Below are 19,659 nucleotides of genomic sequence, written 5' to 3'. Positions count from 1 at the left end.
ATGCACGTTACGTGTGAACACGACGCCCCTACATCCTCCAGCGCACGCATGCAGCATGCACTCGTCATGCGGTCATGCCCAGCTGAGTACAGATAGGAGAGGAGGGAGGTCGGGTCTGCCCCGTCCTCTATATTTAACTCAAACTTCAGACCGCTAGGGCTGTGTGAAGCTTAGTGTTTTTTCTGTGTCTGTGTACGTATGTAGTTGGTCTAAAATACACTACAGCCTTTCTTCGTTGCGATTCCCGCATCTGACATTCATTGAACAGGTAAGACTGCTGGCATAAGAAAAGCAGAGAAAGTATTAACTTGATTAAAATATATATACTGTGCACTTTGGGAATGAATAGTATACATGAATCGTGCACGCGTTGGTGTCTGCGCAACTTCGTGCGTAAAAACAACTTGTTCCGTGCGTAAAATTATAATAGTCGGTGAAAGAAGGCATGTGGGCTGCGTCCTCGAAAATTAAATTTCATTTTAACTTCCGTTGCTGTTCTGGTGCAGCAGGCCGACCTATCTTGAATGCCGCACTGTTCCAGCTGATTTAAATTGAGTCTTTATTTATATTGCAAGGTCAAAATGGAGAGGTACGTAATCGGCCGTCTTCGTTTTATTTCTCTATAACTTGACGTTAATGTTTTGATCCCATAGCTGGTAGGATCTGTTTATTGGAATTAATGTTGGTTGTACATTTTCCCACTGATTTTGCGTACAAATTCTGACACACCTGTGTCTATGTGATTATAATGTTGTTTAAGTAGAGTAAGTGTTGTCAGCTGGACATATACCTCCCTTCTCTTTCAGACACACACGACTGGCCAAGTATGATCATCATAGTAAGGCTGTCATCAGTTGTGTGTGTCCTTGAGACGGTTAAAGTGTAGGTCAGTAGTTAAGTCATGTGTGTTGGATTGAGTAAACAACACCAGGTGGGCATTTTATAGCCCCCTCCAAATGGCCCTGTGAATATTCCATGGAAAAACTCTCAGTGATTCACAGTGTCTTGATTCTATAGAAGCAAAATGGAGCACAGCTAATTTTCCCCTTTTAAGTGCATCTGTCCTCTAACTGATGTTTTGCAGGTAAAAGCAGAGGCAGACAGCTGCCTTCGGCCCCACCAGCCATGGAGGGACTCTACTTTGAAGTGAAGCCCAGAAGAAATGAACCCTCCAGGCCAGGGAGCGCTGAGAAACCCCTTCCTAACATAACTTTAAACCACCACTCACGTCCATGTCCATCACTTTCACAAATCACCTCTTCCACATTGTGTCCTCAGAAACCCTATTCTGCTTGGGAGAGGGATACAACATTGGGTGGAAAGATCAAAGAAGAAGAAGGAGAGGAGGAGATACGATACAAACTGATATTGATTGGTTCTCTGCCCGTCCACCACCTGACCACCATGGCCATGCTGCCTTGGGTGGTGGCTGAGATCAGCAAGTCTCGACCCGCGGAGAAGAATCTGGGTGCTGGGTTGCGGTCTGGAGGACAGTTGGACCCTTCTACCTGTAATCAGACAGTTTTTCTGTGTGTGTCAGCATCATTGGTGCGATGTGTGTCCGTTCTGGGAGAGGGAGTTGTCTGGGACCCTTTGACACACACAGTGCTATTTGAATGTCGCCCTCACCAAGTGACAAAGCTAATTCACAACAGCCAGGAACCTAGCAGCTTTGGCTGCCTGGTCAGAGACACAAACAACTGTGCCTGCTATGTCTTCCAGTGCCAGGACAGCACCAAGGTATGTGTAAAAATAAGATTATATAATTGAACACTAGTGTCATGGCTGTAGGCATAATATGGAGATGTATGCAATGTTACAAACAATAGTGGAAAAGATGAATCCCCACGCTTTTGACAAACTAAAGCTCAAACAGGTGCATCAACAGTTAAGTGAATAAGGTGTACATGAAAAAACTCTAACTGTAAACATCTGCTCCAGACCTCATCGCTACCTATTGTGGGTCATATTGTGTTCAATACCAATTATCAGGATTTGTCTGCTATAAATAGCCTCGGTAACTACAAGACAACAGACAACTAAAAACTGTCCTCCAACGGCAAATGCACTGATCTTAGGCAGTGTTCTCATTTAGGATCCTAGGGGCCTGAAGGTAGATGTCATCTGTGATGTCGACGGTGATGACCTGAAACATGCTCCAGGCTGTAGTGTAGTGCAGACTGTGGGTTGTTCATAGAGCCGAAGTCATGCACCTTCCAGTGGACCTCATGGGACCTTAATTTGGGAAAACGGTAGTGAATGGGGAGAGGAAAATTCTTTTTTGAGCCCATTTGAATTGACCATTTAGTTCTGTGGAAACCGCTCAGTAAACTACATCTCTCATCTAACACAATTGATGTCACCTAGCTTGATGCTCAACTTGCTTGTTAGCTAGCTTGCTTAGCTCTGTTCAACAACACAACAAAATCTTACCTGATATGTGTTATCCAGTGAAGTGTTAAGTGCACTTCACTTAAGTGCAGATAACCAAAGGACGGGCAAGATCCGCTGCTTATTTAAGTAAAGTTACATCCCTGGTACGATACAGAGACATCGTAGCTTCAGCGAGACGTCATCCATGCAACATTGAAGTGTGTAGTCTTTCTAATTACGTGTTTTCACAGTCTTATCTTTACTTTAACAGTTTGACATTACCTGGGATTATTGTTGGTTGAAACATTCTTTTAAATTGACTAACATATTTGTAGTCCATAGCTCAATTCAAACGGGATCAAAACATAATTTGCCTGTCCATGTTCACTCGTGCTATTACTTTTTGGAATCACTGCACATGGATAGGCACTTTAATGACATTTTGAACATGTTAGGAGGCTAAAAACACATTTAAAATTTGCCTTGTTTAAGCCTGTTGGGTGCTAAAGCTAGCTGGAGGATAACACAGTGTAGCCAGCACTGATTGTTTTCATTTTTCTCTTTACTGACAGCACTCCAGATATACATACATAGCTACATGTTGAAATAGACCGAAATTCTCCTTCAAGTTATCAGGTTAGCCTGATTAAAGTCTCCAGCAAAAATGAGCACAGCGTCATTTATCAGTACAGGTCTTTGCAAAGATCAAACCGGGCAGTCACCACATACAACACACACTTTTCTGACTAACAACACCCGAAATTTTTAACCAGTCCTCCACATTTGCCATAAAGTTTTGGCTGGTGTCCGACTCAATCAGAGACCTTGAAAAGCATTTTCATTTCATGCCATGCCCAAAATACAAAAGACTTAAAAGAGTTTTTCAAATTCCAGAGATGAAGACAATGGAGGATACTAACTAATTCAGAGAAGTCAGAATACAAAATGTAAGCTCAACCTTGGTATAGGACTGTTTTTCTTGCTCTTTACAAGGCACATGCGCACACGTCTGGGCTCACATAACAAATACCTGCTTGAATGAGAGTCAAATGAGCTTGCTTTACATTAACCAAGCAGGATGTAGAACAATGTTGCTATGGCGACCACTTCCTATGGCCTAGCGCCTGTTGTGATGTGTTCTTGTTGTAGATTTTGTGTGTGTGTGTGTTTGGATGTGTGTTCTCTCTCTCTCTCTCTTTAGCCCTTTCCAGAATGTGGTGATGTCAGTCTGACCACCTGTTGTTCTAGCTCTGTCACAGTGGGACACACACACACAGACACACTTACATGCACACAGAATATGTGTGCAAACCTTGTGCACTGCCGAAGGACATGACAAGAGTCATTGTGCTTTAGTTTTTAAAATGTTGTGAGCTTAGTTCTTATTTAATACAATAAATGGGTATCTGGAACATCCTTGCACCCTTACAACCAAAACCACTCGCACACCACCAGATCTGTAAACATTTTACACAGGAAAGATTGAACCACACACACACACACAATCACACTCAAAACTCACACTTTAGGGGAAGTAATGGTACATTTATTTTGATCACAATTTCATGTGCAGAAAACATTCAAGTGTTCATTTATGGGCTCACATTCAGAAAAAAGAGCTGCAAAAGATGTAGGAAAACTAAATGTTAATACTTAAAATCACATTTTACTGTACTAAATCATAACAGTCACTCACATTACAAGCCCTTGTGAAGTTAACGGTACTGTAGCATTCGTCCAGCTTGCAATAGATATGGTAACAGAGTATGATGCTTTTTTTGGTCTGCTGTTTCATATTAATAGTAGTTATGATAGTTAAGATTGGAGGCTAGGAAATGCATTATAATGGTCATCACTTCCAGTGCAAATTAATTTCTGAGCTATTTACTATTTGAACTGCGGAAAAATAATAAAAAATAATACTTTTTTTACAAATGAGACATTCAAATATTCAACATCTAACTAATTGGCTGTATTTTGAAATTCAGTGTCGGGATTTATTTATTTTCATATAAAGATGTGGGACACTGTCATAAGCATTTTAGTTTTTCATTTAAAAAAAATAAATTACAGAAAAATGTATCATAAGTACATAATTAAAACCCGGCAGAGGAAAAAAACTTCGCTTCTGCAGAAGAAACAAACTGTCTCAGGGTCTGTGGAGTTGCCCCTGCTGCTCCTGAAGTAGCACAAAAAGTAACCACAGGGTGTCACTAGTGAAGTGTACAAAGTTCACAATGTGTCAGTGTTAACATTTTATAAATGAATGTGTTTCTTGCAGTTTTTTCATTGTTTAATTTTTAGATGCTGCTAACTTTTGTGTTACTACCCCCTAGTAACCAATTATATCATTATTTTTTTTATTTAGTTTAGCTTTATTATTACTATTACTTAATCACTTTTTGTGGGTGAGCGGAGGAAAAGATGAGATATTTCAGTATTACTACTTACTTTGTACCTATTTTATCATTATCTATTTAAATCTAAGATTAGTTGTTTTATTACTAGATGCTAGTTTTGACCATTTGTGATTAATTCATGGTGATTAAATCATTGACTGGAAATAACTATGCTCTTTTAGATATCAACGTGATAAAGTATGTCAAATCACCATAATGTTTAAGGGTTAAACCAAACCCAGTGTTTTGTCTTTATTAGATATTAGTAAATTTACTAAAGCTTATGTGATTTAATCCATTTGAAGACAAGGAACTGAGACAAAATAATGACACTGGCTGGATGTTACTCTATCAAAGTAATCTACAATACAAACTGTACTGAGACTGTAGAGTGCGAGACAAATTTGTGTCAAATGTTGACCACATAACAACGGTTTGAAACTACTGGGCCATGAAGTTCACTATTCATTCCAACCAAAGTCTATGTTCCCAACTATCAGTTGCAGCAGTGCATAATCCCAAGGGCATTCATTCCTGCTTGATAAAGTCTGCTGTGTTTTACAGAAAAACGGAAATACTGTTTACGTTCAGTCATACCAACGACGATAATAGGCACAATCTTGATCATGCAACGGTGAAGTGAAAAAACAACCAAAAGTCTGCCGCCTAGTTTAACTGCCCCGGGACAGGAACTGTGTCCACCCAATTCTCCAAAACGTATTGGCAAATTTAGATGACCACAGTTAAGTGGACTAAAGTCGGAAGTTGGTAAATTGGCCTTCAAAACAAAAGCAAGCCAATGGGTGTGTTAAAGAGATCCATACGAAGCTATAGTCCTTCTATCTTATTTTGACATTTCTAAACTGGGTGTTTTGTAATATTATGTTGGCCAACATGACGCTTCACCGCAGGATTCTCAGCTTCAGGGAGAAATTTCAACTTTCCAATGAAATTATAATGAAGTGTCCCACACGGTCAGAGACTAGCTAGTCTCGGAAAAGTAACCGTTCGGACATCGTTTTAGTAAAGTTTATGGCGGATGGGATGAAAGCACGACTCCAGCGACTCAACCTGTTCAACATCAAACAAGAACAAAAAGATGTAAGTTAAGTCTGAAAGGCGTTTTGGTGCGGTTTTGTTTAATTTGCGTGCCATGCTAAGCAGACAGAAAGCTAACGTTAACCGAGGTTGTTAGCGAACCTTCATATTAGCCAAATTAGCGCAACCTGTTAGCCAAGTTCAACAAGTTAGCTAGCTCTCGTTGACATTACATGACTCAAGCAGAGTAGTCGTTACATGTCTAGTAACCTGTTTTTTTAAACGTGAACCCTACTTATTAGTTTCACCGCAAATTATGATTTGACATTTTCTTTATATATATGTAAACAGGCTTGTATTTATGTCAAATATGCCTGTTTGACAGTGTAATGCTTTAAGTAATAAGTGAGCCTAAAACACTAACCGTACATGTTACTGCTCTTCTTCCTATTCACTTATCTGGCAACCGCAGTGTTGGTCAACCTTTTCCTTACCATAACTGGGCAAGTTATGAGTGGAAAATGTCATCACTCAGTAATATTGTACATATTTGTATTCTATATTTATGTTCTTCACTGTTACAGTACTTTGCTGTACTGTTTATTCTCTATTTAATAGTAAGTTTTAATTGTATGCGCCAAACACAGCCAGTCAAAAATGCATGTAAGTGAAATCTTACTTAGGCAATGTATCTCAGTCTGATTCTGGTCCCTAAATGGTTGCTGTTGGTGTGCTGGTTGTAAATATTGAGGGGCATTAAATAAAGGCTATTATAGATGAAATAATTGATTGATAAATTAATTAGTCTATCGACAAAAATGAATGATAAAACATGTTTTGAGCAAAAGTGACTTGAAAATCACAGGTTACAGTTTCTCAAATGTGAATTTTTGCCATTGTCTTCCATAACAGTAAATTGACCCAGCTACCTTCAGGTTTTGAACTTTTAGTTGGGCAAACACATCAGCTTGGGCTCTTGGAACATATAATGGCAATATTTAAAAAAAATTTCAACATTTTCTGACCAATTGATTAATTGAGAAAACAATGTGCATTTTAATCAATAATTAAAATAATTATTGTTTTCTGAATAGTTGGCAAAGTCTCATCTGTATCATCAGCCTAGCTCGCGGTGTTTGCTTGTGGCTCAACGTGGTTTTTGAAAATCAATCAGTTATTAAATATGGGATTTTCCTCAACTGGATGTTGTTAAAGCGTTGGTTCTGTTAAACAGTGGCTTACTGACTGTCAGACCCACTATAAAGTTTAGAACATGAAATCCCAGTCTGCTTAGCTGTTTTAGTGTAGGTGTATCGAGTGAGTCATGGGGATACCTCCAGAGCCATAGTTCTTACGCTAGGACTTGACTCTTGGAAGAGAAGGCAAGTCGTTTTGTATGCCAAATTAGTCAGATAGTCTATCTCGAGCCCTCACTTCAGCACACTCTCTCTCTCTCTCTCTCTCTCTCTCTCTCTCTCTCTCTCTCTCTCTCTCTCTCTCTCTCTCTCTCTCTCTCTCTCTCTCTCTCTCTAATGGTTGGTTTCACGCACATGTCACCTTAAACCCTTCGCCTAAAGTTAGACTCATCGTTATCAATTGAACTGCAGAATATTGGGGAGTAGGAAACAAATCAGCAGTCGGTGCCAATACCAGTAAAATAACACAATTCTCAATTCTGATTTCGATACCATGGTAAAAAAAAAAAAAAAGAGAGGATTTTCAAAGATTCCATGTACTTTAACATGAAACAGCCATCCATCCATCTTCATCCACTTATCCGGTATCGGGTCGCGGGGGCGGCAGCTCCAGTAGGACTTGAAACATGAACGTCTTTATTAAAATATTTGAAAAAGGACGGGCATTTTTTGTCCTTCAACATTTGTTTACTCTCATTGAAGTACTAGTGTAAGAGAACTAGAGTACCTGAGTTAGTTACTTGCAAAACCAATTGAGACACTGCCAGTAAAGTGATCCCGACTGGTCCTGGCTAACCGTGGCTAACGCTGCCAGGGGAGTGTGGCCCTTTTTGCAGGTGCTTTTTGGTTTTCTGATCACGTGATTGTGATATAGATAGATAGTGATATTTACTTGGTTTGAATGGGATATGTTGCTTGACATATTCCCCACCATCTCTAGTGTGACATGTAAGTTCCCCTCCCTCTTCTTGTGACACACTCCTTGTTGCTGTTGTTAAAACAAGCCTGTAAACCAGAGGCACCTTCCTGTTGTTTAACAGTTTTATTTGACTGCCCGCCATTGTCAGTTGTCAATCCCCTTTTTGTCTATTTGTCTAGCAGCCTGTCTTTCACTTTGTTTATTCAACGTTTTGCTTTCTATCATCGTGTCAGTCTTTGAGCAACACCTATACAATCTCCCTAGATGAGAACAATGGAGTTATCCGTGAGCATTACCAAACTCATTTCTTCTTACCCAAAAGTTAATTCTGACTCAGCACAGCAATATGACAACAAGACCCTACATTGTGTCCCAATAACCATTGAATGAGTTTGTCTCCTCTGCCTCGCTTGTCTTTGTGCTGTGAAGTGGCTTCTTGATCTCAATAGACTGATGTCAATGTGTTGGACTCTTGGAGCAGTCCAACACATTGCAACCGAGTGCTTGCTTTACGACCATCACCACCCTTCAAAAAATGTTTCTCCTTCTCCCTATTGTGCTTAACTTTCTGTTAGTGGTGCTTCTCATATATTGTATGACTCCTGTACTTTGAACTTCTGTGAGCGCTTTACTCCACAAGGCACAAGACCCAGGCATATGACCATGAGAAGTGCAGAAGTGGGACTTTTTGATGGCTCGTTGTTGTTGATTTTCTAGAATGGCTGGTGTGTCACTGGGTTTTCAGTGACATTCCTCTGTAACCTGTACAAATGTTGACTTCCTGGCTTTTCTAGTCAAACTCCAAATATGTAATAGTATGGTTAAAACTAGATACTTTAAAGTAGACAATTCTGTACATTCTTTCATTGTTTAGTTTTATCTTTGTTTGGCAAATTTCTTGTCACCTCAGCCGTCTGCTGTTTAGTAATTACGGAGCCCATGACTGTACTGGAGTCCCTTAGCCTTGTAAGAAGGGTTAACTAGAAAGAAAGAAGCATAATGTAGCCAAATAGTGAAGACAAATGGAGACAAGTAGATAAAGCTGTAAAATTAGTTTGTGTGTTTGTCTTTATAATAATAATGATTTTGTCCCTAACAGTTCTGATAACTAACCATTGCCCATACTATATCCTTCCCTTTGACCTTTTTGCTCTCTTTGAGAAATACTGAAAAGTTTATTTTGTTAATTGCTCTGAATTGCAGCTTCTATTTTGGTGGTACTTTTGTAACTTCCTTCTTTTTGAGTTAAGTAACACAGAAGTTGTATTTAAGACAACATGCTTTTTCAATGTTGTTCTCTGTGAGTGGCCAAGTTTGCGGGTCGCAGTCTGACTGTACCCAACTGCCTTCCTGTTTGAGATTATGTCAATGTTACACTGAACAAGATGCTGTGTGTTTTAAAGCTAAGGCTGCCCGCTGACGAGCAACCCTCTCCCCTTCAATCCAAATGACACATCCAAATCTGATGTTTTTGCCTGGTTTGAGTAGCCTAAAAACGGGAAAGTTTTTTGGAATTTGAAATCCGAGACTAGATGACACGTGACATGGACGTACAAAGAAATGTGTCTGTTTGCATTCATTAAGGTTGGAGAGATCCCCTGCTCGCTGTTAGTTGCTACCGCCGTCATTTTTAAAGATTTTTTTTTGAATAAGTTTGAAAACTTGAGCGCTTTTCCCTTTGTACAGTTTTATTTTACACATAAACATATCCAAGCAAACCAAAATGCATTACTGCCAGCGTTTAATGGCCAGATGTGTCAGGCGGGAGCAACAAAGTAAATACAGAAAGAAGGTCCTGTGTTCTGGACTAGTGCATATTTCTTGTGTCTCCATGCATTTCAATAATTTTTTTAAGTAATTGTATCGCGAGCAACGTTGCTACACCTGCTCTGCTCAGCGAGACATCGCTATGCTCGGTGGGCGTGTCTCCAACTTTGGCGGCGGGTGGTTTGACCACGGAAAAGCGTGTGACAGCGAGCTTGACCACAGCCTATTTCTGTGAAAGAATTCTGTCAGAGATTGCAGATTGCAAAGCACACCTGACTACAGGAGCCATTTACCCATAGACTGTATATTAATGGACATCTCATGTGTGATGTCACCGATTGGTTTGTGGAGATCTGATAATGAGTCGTCGAGTACGCAGTTATGGGCGCAGCCATCCTGGTTGCGGCTGTGACGGTTTCAGACGAGAGGGCGGAATGAGGGAGGAGCCATAGACTGTTCGGCGGTATATGACTGTAATGTTAGCTGAGAGTTGTCAATGCTGCTTTACTCTTACTATTCACGTTACATTACACACTTTCACTGCCAATCTGGATGCAACTGCTGCTGAAAGTTGGCCTACATAATTCGAGGTAAGATTTGGCTTTGCTACGTTTTAAGTATATCTTCGTCCCATAGTTATACTACATATAAGAGGAGTCACATTGTAAGGTAAATGTATCTGAAGTTACCATGTACATTTTCTGTAACGTTAGCTTAACACTTGGCTATGGAAAACATGCTAACGTTAATTTTCTGCACATCAAATTTTACGTTTTCCTAATTTAAACGTAGTGTCAACAAAATGCAAAACGGATTGTCAGGGCTTATCATTATCTAACCCTACCTATTAGAACATGTATAGCCAAGTTTCCTATAACGTTTGGTTAACTGTAATAACCATAATGCACCGATAATGTCGTGCTTCTGTTTGCCCCGTCAGTCTATTGTATAGTTAGCCTTGACATGCTGTTGAGAGCTAATGTTAGCAGAAATAAGCTTATTTAACTAAGTTGTAGTTACACTAAAGAACATTGGACTGTTGATTCATGTGTATTCTCCTACATAATTAATGAAGTAAAGTTACATGCTAGTGTGCATAGATATGCATATTGAGTTACTCTCAATGGCTGATAAAATGCGATGATATTATGTGTAGCAAGCCTCAACATTAATTCCTGACATGGTCTATCTGTCAGCAGCTCGGACATACTGCTGTCTGTGCTGACCATCACCTGTTGGGACCATAGACGGTTAAAGACATGTTCCGTCTCTGGCTCTAACCATGGGAACAGAGACGGGACAGCACCTCGCTTCAACGCAGTGTCATAACTCCTGAAAATAATATCCATCTCGCAAATGTATATGTCTCTGCAGTCATCTCAACCATCAAATACAGCAACAGGAAATAATACTGACAGCTTTTCTCTGAAGATTTTTCAAGATAGGACATTAATGTAAATGTACAATAATATATATTTTCTAATGTGCAACATTTTATCGATAAAACAGACATTCTGGCGGCGGGGATGATAGGTTGAGTGCCTGTACATTTCAGTATATTCAAGTAAAGGCAGTCTCTCCGCTTGTGCCGTGAGAATGCGCCACACGAAACTCAGATGTGAGGTGGTTATTTCTGAAGCACACGCGGTCCCAAAATGATTGTAATCCCGTGTGAATAGGGTTTATGAATTTGCACTATGACGTTAGCTATATCCGGCTTTGATTTTAAGCTAACATTACCAATAAATGCGCATTGATTAGCAATGACATCACATATGGTTATAAACAAATCCCCGGCGAGACGATTGTGCATGCCTACTGTATGCGACTGTAAAATTAAATATATTTTAATACATTTATACAGTCTGCATAATGTTATTAGTCTGCTAGCTTAGTTAAGCAAGGTGCAATCTAGCGAGCAAGCTAACTGATGTTAATTGGGATAAAAACGTTGGCTGACAAAAACAGTATTAAAACAAAATGTAACATTACTTACCAGAAAACTTAACTGCCGATTCCTTCGCGTGTCTTGCCGTGCAACTGACTGAAACCGATCTCCTTTTACAACACGTGTGTGGCCCTCTGCAGGAATTCAGATAAAATGCATGTTTAAGGTATTTCCTCATTTTCAGCACTTTGCCGAACCGGATGCACTCGCCATCAATATTAACAGTCTATGCATTTACCTCAGATTTGCGGAGTAAACATACAGCAGTATGTTTTCCGCAACAAAGGGAAAACAAACTATAGTGTAATTCAACCAAACTAAACGACGCAGTTGTGAAATGATTATGTACTTGATATAACATTTTGTCTGTGAAATGTCAAAACGTTTAGAATTAATGCCCATCGCAATTTTACAAAGGTGGTACCAGCCAATATTGCTATTTTTGCTTGATTAATACTTTAAAATTATTAATCAATAAAAACAAATAGAAATGAAACAATTGTTTCAGCTCTTTTTTTATTGCAGTTGAACCTTTTGTCAAATGAGGGACCATGCAAAATAAAATTCCAACATTTTCATAATACACATGGTAGATTGGCATGTTTGTTACAGGTAGTCAAGTGAAATGTACTCATACGGACAGGGGTTCCAACTAAAACTGCATTGCGAAGGGAGTAACTGCATGACTAAATAGACTAAACATCATCATGCTGAGCAGTTAAGGAACTGTTAATCAGCCAAACAAAGCAGAGGGAGTGAAACTGGGTTAGGTGGGCTGACATGATAAAAAGCTAGACCAGTACAATTAAGAAAACAAATCCTCCTCTTTACGCTTGTTCTATGTCTTTAATAACCGAGTGAGTGAGAGGAGAGGCACATGCAAGGATTAAATGTATCTTTTGATTGTGGTGTTTCAAATAATCAAGCAGTGAAAGCAGAAGGAGGAGAAAGGGGTAGATGGAGGGGGGTAAGCAAAACAGAGAGAGGTCTGTTGTTAGTGGACAGATAGCAGACTCCACTTTCATGCCAGGACGATTAAAAACAAGGAGACACTGGAAGCTAGAGTGTGAGAAACATGGTGTCTGGAATGATGTTGATGATGTTGGGAGAGGGGAATAGAAATGGTGAGTTAAGCACTGATATTCGGATATTGTATGTTGTCTCTGAGTTTATGGGTAGAAGATGGCGCTAAGACATTTTAAAAGAAAAGAGGTGAAGAATACACCTTTTTTTTAATGAAAAGAAATGTTGCATTAATGCTGCATTAAGTAGGTTTGGACAGCACAATGAACAGTTGTTTATGGGCTAACTCTCATTAGTTTATTCAGTTTCAGTGTAATCTTTAGGATTGGATCATATTTTAGTAATCATACATTTTTGCAGAATCTTAATCTGCTAAGTCACAACAAATACAGCTGTCAGATAAATGTAGTAGAGTGAAAAGTATTTCCCACCAAGTTGTATTGTAGTCAGAATTGTACTCAAATTAAGGTACATTTACCTCACTTTCCAACACTTTACCACTGTTTTGATATCTTTTGATAAAGGGATAATAAAAAGGTCTAACCCATTCTTGCCTCTCAGGGCATTTAGCTGACACGCTTATCCAGAGCAGCTTACAGAGGTAGATAATAACCAGGCAGGTATTGTTTTTATAAAAGAAAAGGAGTGATTAAATCTCATGCCGAGGCAAGACACAGCAGGACCTGGATGTGTCAGTCTGTGAGACTGCAGTTTTAGGAGCTGCTCTGGAATCTCACATGAACTGATGTGACGCAACCACTGCTTCTGCTTTGCTAGTTTACTTCCTTCTTTTTTTGTTACTTGGTCTCGTTTACTGACAGTGTGGTGTAGTAAACTGGGCCCACAATAGGAGAAGCATTTGTATGTAGATGCATTTGCATTTGTAACCACCAGTTATAGTCCGGTTTGTTTTGTAGATGGTAATGATACACACTACCAGTCTCAAGTTTGGGGTCACATAGACGTTTCCATTGCACTCCACTATAGACAGAATACCAGCTAAGATCAGTTGCATTTTTTTTATTTTTTTTTTTTTTTAACCAGGGCTTCAGTTTATCATGTTACATTATGTGCTTATATAATTGCAAAAGGGTTTTCCAATATTTTCTAAGTTAGTTTTTTTAAACTATCAGATTAGTTAACAGAATGTGGCTTTGGAACATTGGATGAGTGGTTAATGATAATAGGCAATGAAGATACTGCATTAAATATCAGCCACCCACTCAGATCAGCCTGTATTCTGTCTATAAGGAAGTGGTATGGAAATTTTTAAGTGATTCCAAACTTTTGACCCCCCATTATTTAGCATAATGAACTTAATATGCCAGGGATCTAACAATCGCAGAACAGTTACCCGAGTTCTTTTTTTGTCTGTGTGGTACTGGAGTTTTAGTTTAGTTAATAAATTATATTATATATATTTTTTTAAATGACTGTAAGAAAATGTCCAACTATACTTTACTCACTCAGGGACATTGAACTAGAGCAGCATAATACTTTAGGCCGCAGTCCACCTCACTGCGTGGAATTAGTTATTTTGCAACAATATAATGAAAGGGGAATTTTCTCTGTATATTAGTTATAGTTACAGTGTTGATGTTGCAACTGATGCCAATTATCATCAGAAGGCTACAAGTCAACAGCACAGAGTGTTCCTGGTGTGTAGAAGAAAGATGTTACTATATTCCTTTCAGACTGACTTAGTGATTCAGATCAAACCACAATTCTGTGGTGCATCTGAATGATTTGCATTTATTATCATACCAGTATTGTTAACAACTTGAAATTACTCAAAAGTTTCCTTATAGCTGCCACAGGCTTGTTAATGAATATAAGTGTTGTATTTAGTCATGTTTTTGCGTGACTGTTACTGTTTGGAACACACAAAGTATATGGATAGCACAGAATTGGTTTATTGCTGAAAAAAACGGTATGTTTCTTTTTCCGCTATTTAAACTTTCATTTTGAGTACACTGTAACTGACTTGCTTTTAAGATCACTTTAGCCAAATAATGATCAACCGAACAGCCACATTTCAAGCCTCCAGTCTTGCTACTAAAACGATCTGTGATGTATTTCTGCTGAAGTTTTGTGTTGGTGGGCTGATTGACCTTTTTCCTCCCCAGCCTGTTTATATAACATTACTTAGCCTCTTTTTATTTTTCTTAAAAATTCTTATAGGGCTGCACAATAATGGTCAAAACCATAATTACGATTATTTTGATCAATTTTGGTATCACGATTATCACAATTATTTGTTGATTTTCAGTTCAACTCAATCTGGCCAGTTTGGACCAGTGGTAGAGCAGGCGCACCTGTACACCGGTTTTTGCCTCGATACAGAGGTCCAGGGTTTAACTCTGACCTGTGACGATTTCATGCATGTCTTCCCCCTCGTCTGTCCTGTCAATTAAAGGCGGAGAAGCTCAAAAAATAATCTTAAAAAAACAAAAGTTCAACTCATTACTTTGTAACATAACCTTTGTTGGCAATGACAGAGGTCAAATGTTTCCTGTAAGTCTCCACCAGGTTTGCACACACTGTAGCTGGTATTTTGGCCCATTCCTCCATGCAGATCTCTTCTAGAGCAGTGATGTTGAAGCTGTCGCTGTGCAACAGACTTTCAACTCCCTCCAAAAAAATTCTGTGGGGTTGAGGTCTGGAGACTTGCGAGGCCACTCCAGGACCTTGAAATACTTTTTTTTATTTTTTTATTATTTTTTTGGTCACCTCATGATAATTTTGACGCCACGGGATGAGAGCTTGCATGGAGCCCCAGATCGAGGGAGAATATCAGTGGTCTTGCACAATCAGTGGTTAACTCAATACTTTTTGGACCCACTATATTACTTACAAACTGTGTTAATAACAATTAAAACTGTGGACAGTTGTCATAAGTGTGGACCGCCGCTGTCACTGCTTTGTCTCGTCATGTTGCTGGGGAGCCGTGTATGAGTGAATGGGGGCGGGGCGGCGCAGAGAGTAAGAGGAGAGATCCAAACACAGGCACGGCTTTACAAAAGAAATGGGTCATGTAACGGAAAATTAAACCATATCGATATAAACGACGTTGCTTCCTTTGTGGTGAGGCAGCGGATGCAAGGACATTAGGTGCACCGGTGTGACCTAGGAAAAATGTTTGTCGCACCCTAGAGCCCTGTGAGCTAACTATCACGGTTCACTGCTGTTGTCTGAAAAACAACACAGACGGAACCAAATGTTGTGTTTCCTGGAAAACTGGTAAACCTTGTGGCCGACGTATAACCGACTGCTATGTGTCCTCTGTGACGGTCTACATCTAGAAACTAAGCTGTGCAGGGAACAACTCTGACTGGCACATGATTGGACAGTGGTTTACGGAGTGGTAGATTGGCTTTGCAAAAAAAAAACGGAGCGTTCTACGAACGGAGTGACTCATTTAAATTATCGCTTGATCACGCAAATTTGATCGTGGGAAGCCAAAATCATGATTGTAATTCAAATTTGATAAATTGTGCAGCCCTACATTCTTATGCTCCTGCTTGTTTGTCTTTAAAACTGTCACAGGAAATCCTCCTACTTAGTCATGGAAAGAATGGTTACAGAAAATATTTTTTTGTGCAAATGAGAGCCCTGAGCCCCTGTTCATTTATTTTAGGCTTTCCTCATCTAACCCCCAATATCCACTTATCTGCAGACCAGCCCAGGTTAAAAAGAATAGCAACACATTTGCATCACAAAACTAAGAAAAAATCTTCTTGCAGAACACTTGGATTAAATGGAAGTTATTTGCATTAGATATTTCTTTTGGATCATCTCCAAGTTAAAAGAATATATGTTCTAGCTAGGGAATGCTTTTTGTTTTACAGAGCATTGATAGAAATAATGATGAATAGCCCCGTCTGGACATAAATACCCAGGAAGCCGGACAAGAGCAACAAGGCATTTGCTGCTGCTCTGCTCTCTTTCTGCTGACAGGCTTGCATCTATTAAGTATGAAAATTATTGTTTACATAGATTATATAAACTACATTTACAGCCAAGTAATACAAAATCAGTATAACAGTACCCATAATCTTTATTGCGATTTCCTAAATAAAGTTTATGGATGGTAGTGAGTGTGTGTACTTCGTCCAAAGAACATTTTCAACTCAGCATGCTCCATTTTTCTATAACAAACTGCTACATCCTGACTGCTGTATCCATTTGGGATTTCAGCCGGAGACACAGTGTTTGGAGGGACAGAAGGGAAGAGCTGTGGTCCTCGCTACGGCTATGCAACTGCAATTGTTGACACAAATGGGGGAGTTGATATTAAGACTTGTTTAGCTAATGGGTAAACGTTACATAAAAGTTAACGTGGTGAACCAACAGTGCTGATTGTGTCCTACTGCTTATTCCTTTTATGCATCCCAAGATGAAAGAGACTTAGCGAGCCTTTCCTAAAAACAATGCAAGTTGCATCTGATATTCCCCAGCAAGCAATCTGCGTTTAAAAAAAAAAAGCACATCTTTTTTGTCCAAGTGCAGAGTCCAAAAAGTAGGTAATATCTGTTTCACAATGACTCGCAACACTGTAGAATGCTCCCTCTCAGAAACCTTTTTTAAAAAATTATTATTAATTTGGCAAGAGTACAACGATTCGAGCACAGGTTGGTTTTTCATCAGCTACTAAGTCATCGTCACATCATACGTGTTCATGATCGTTCTCTAAGGACACTTGACTTGAAGATGCGTTTTGGAGCATTTGAGTTAGTCATATTTTTGCTCTGTTTCTTTTTTTGTCTGTTGCATTTGGAGTCTCTGTTACAATTTGTATGTGTGTGTGCTAGTGTCCATCCTTGTTTGAGTATGCATTTGTATGTTAATGCAACATTGATAAGTGTGTGTGTGTGTGTGTGTGTGTGTGTGTGTGTGTGTGTGTGTGTGTGTGTGTGTGTGTGGATGATGAAAATGGTCACGTTTCATGTATCTTTGGAGCAGACCAGGAATAGATGGATCCAATTTGGAAAGGTCGGTCTGTCGCTCTCTCTTTCACGCACACACATACATACACAAACAATGGCGTTCTAAAAACGTTTAGCTTGCACACAAAAATCCAAAATAGGCACAATGCAAATACATCAAGGATGAGGATACTGCTAAACACTCAGCTTTAAATAGTTTAATGAGAAGTGTAAGTAGAACTTACAAAAAAAAACAGGTAACCAGAGTTTGTTGAGAGTAAAGATGAAAAAAGGACGGAGGGGTTAGGAGGAAGAAAAGAAGCGATCAAATAAAGGGAAAGTGAGTACAAAGCCTGCTTTGAGACTAAAGGTCCCAATTTCTTTTTTTTGACACAGGAACACGTCACAAGGGCTGCTCTATTTCAGGGAACCGTTACACACATTACACCATGTTAGCTCATAGTGGGGTGTGGCATCTGGGCTACACTGATATAAAAGGTTTAATCTGCGGTTCATGCAGTATGTATCGGGTGTTTATTTTTATGTTTAGCTACCCTTAGTACTGTAGGCAGCCACCTTTTTATGAGCAACTTTTTATGAGCACTACCACCTATAGAAAGGGAGAGGGCAGTTAAGTTTGGAGACATTCCCTTTGTTCGGGAATAAGGACAGATCGAACGCGGCTTCTGGTGTAGTTTCACCTTTACTTTAGGTAATTACAAAATGTTTTATTACAGTAGTTATAAAGTTCTTATCTCCTGCTTGCTACCCCTCCAGGTTCCTGAGATCATCAGTACGTTGAGACAAGCTGGCAAGAGCTCTGCACGCAATGATGACATAACCACTGTTTCCAACAAAACGTCCACTGGAGGCAGCGATTCCTCTGAAGAATGCTTTTCCTCTGTCTCCACAATGACAACCTCCGCAGCACCCTCTGCTGCTGTGTCTCCGACAGCCTTTTCCAAGAAGTTTGAGGTGTTGTTCTGCGGCCGTGTGAGTGTTGCTCACAAGAAAGCCCCTCCGGCCTTGATTGATGAGTGCATCGAGAAGTTTAGCCAGTTGCATGGCTCAGGGACGAGCAGTAAAGAAGGAAATAGTGGGGGATTGGTGGGTGGACTGAGGAGGGTATTGGCCTTTCAATCCAATGGACTTGAGAATAGTGGCAATGGTAATGGTGCTGCAAGGAGTCCATCCACTGGGAAGCATCCTGTCCTGTTTAAAAGAGACCCCAGCTTTCCCTGTCTGCAGGCCTTGGATGAGAATGGACTCTCTCCTGAGATCTCTCACACAAACACTACAGAATCACACACCCACTCTGCTGGAGTACAGCCCACCAGCCTGCAGGAGAACAGGACCATGCTGTTTACGGTAATTTTCATTAATGAATACGCACACACAAGTAACAGAAAATCTGCTCTGTTAACTCCCATTTCTATACTCTTTAATTGTTAGAACCCGTTACAATAACTGCTTTCCAAGAATCAAACTAACTCTTGATAACTATATTTGTCCTTGAGATATACGTGTGCCAATCGTTGGGGCAATACACACTGTACAGTATATACTGCATTGACATCAGTCTTTAATACATTGTCCAAAGATACTCAATATGGAACTGTCAAATCACGAAAAATGACATAAATGACAGATAGGAAGAGAACAAAAGGAAGAGAAGAATATAAAGCCCCTAATGACCCAGCAAGAGCAAATGATGACTGCTCCTCAAAATGAGCTCAGTTATGCTCCCCTTACTCACCTTTATGTGACCTCAGTGACCTGCTGCCAACAGTCCTCCTGTTTTTCCTCTAGACAGGAAATTGTGACCGCGGGCACAGGAACCACTGGGGCCTGTTGCTGTCCCTCACATCAAATACAGACATATTATTGGCACTGATGATACATCCTGAGCTGATATGGGAAGTAGACAGTACTATCTCATTCTAGTAACTTCATCACCTAAATTGTGAAGACAATAGAGCCCAACCAATAATGGATTAAGGCCAATACCGATACAAACATTTACTTATTTATAAATCTGATACGCTGATATGTATGTATGTATGTATGTATG

At 39.7% G+C, this 19,659-nt stretch overlaps 1 protein-coding gene across 5 annotated transcripts in view; it reads left to right on the top strand.

The window, feature by feature from the left end:
- The first annotated feature begins 90 nt into the window (after positions 1–90).
- The window catches only part of tbc1d1 (TBC1 (tre-2/USP6, BUB2, cdc16) domain family, member 1), a 48,344-nt gene continuing 28,775 nt past the window's right edge, over positions 91–19,659 (top strand). The window contains exons 1-3 of one of the 5 annotated variants that reach the window (XM_034857958.1): positions 91–268; positions 1,085–1,740; positions 18,366–18,956. In XM_034857958.1, the coding sequence (XP_034713849.1) occupies positions 1,126–1,740; positions 18,366–18,956 (1,206 nt within the window). In that variant the 5' untranslated portion in view covers positions 91–268; positions 1,085–1,125. Of the gene's footprint in view, positions 269–752; positions 887–1,084; positions 1,741–5,648; positions 5,874–18,365; positions 18,957–19,659 lie in introns of those variants that run through there. The other 4 variants (XM_034857979.1, XM_034857963.1, XM_034857972.1 and 1 more) reach the window with 4 other exon arrangements.

This window comes from Etheostoma cragini, chromosome 2, assembly GCF_013103735.1.
Source record: "Etheostoma cragini isolate CJK2018 chromosome 2, CSU_Ecrag_1.0, whole genome shotgun sequence".
NCBI lineage: Eukaryota > Metazoa > Chordata > Actinopteri > Perciformes > Percidae > Etheostoma > Etheostoma cragini.
This window is presented reverse-complemented; position numbering and strand designations above follow the sequence as displayed.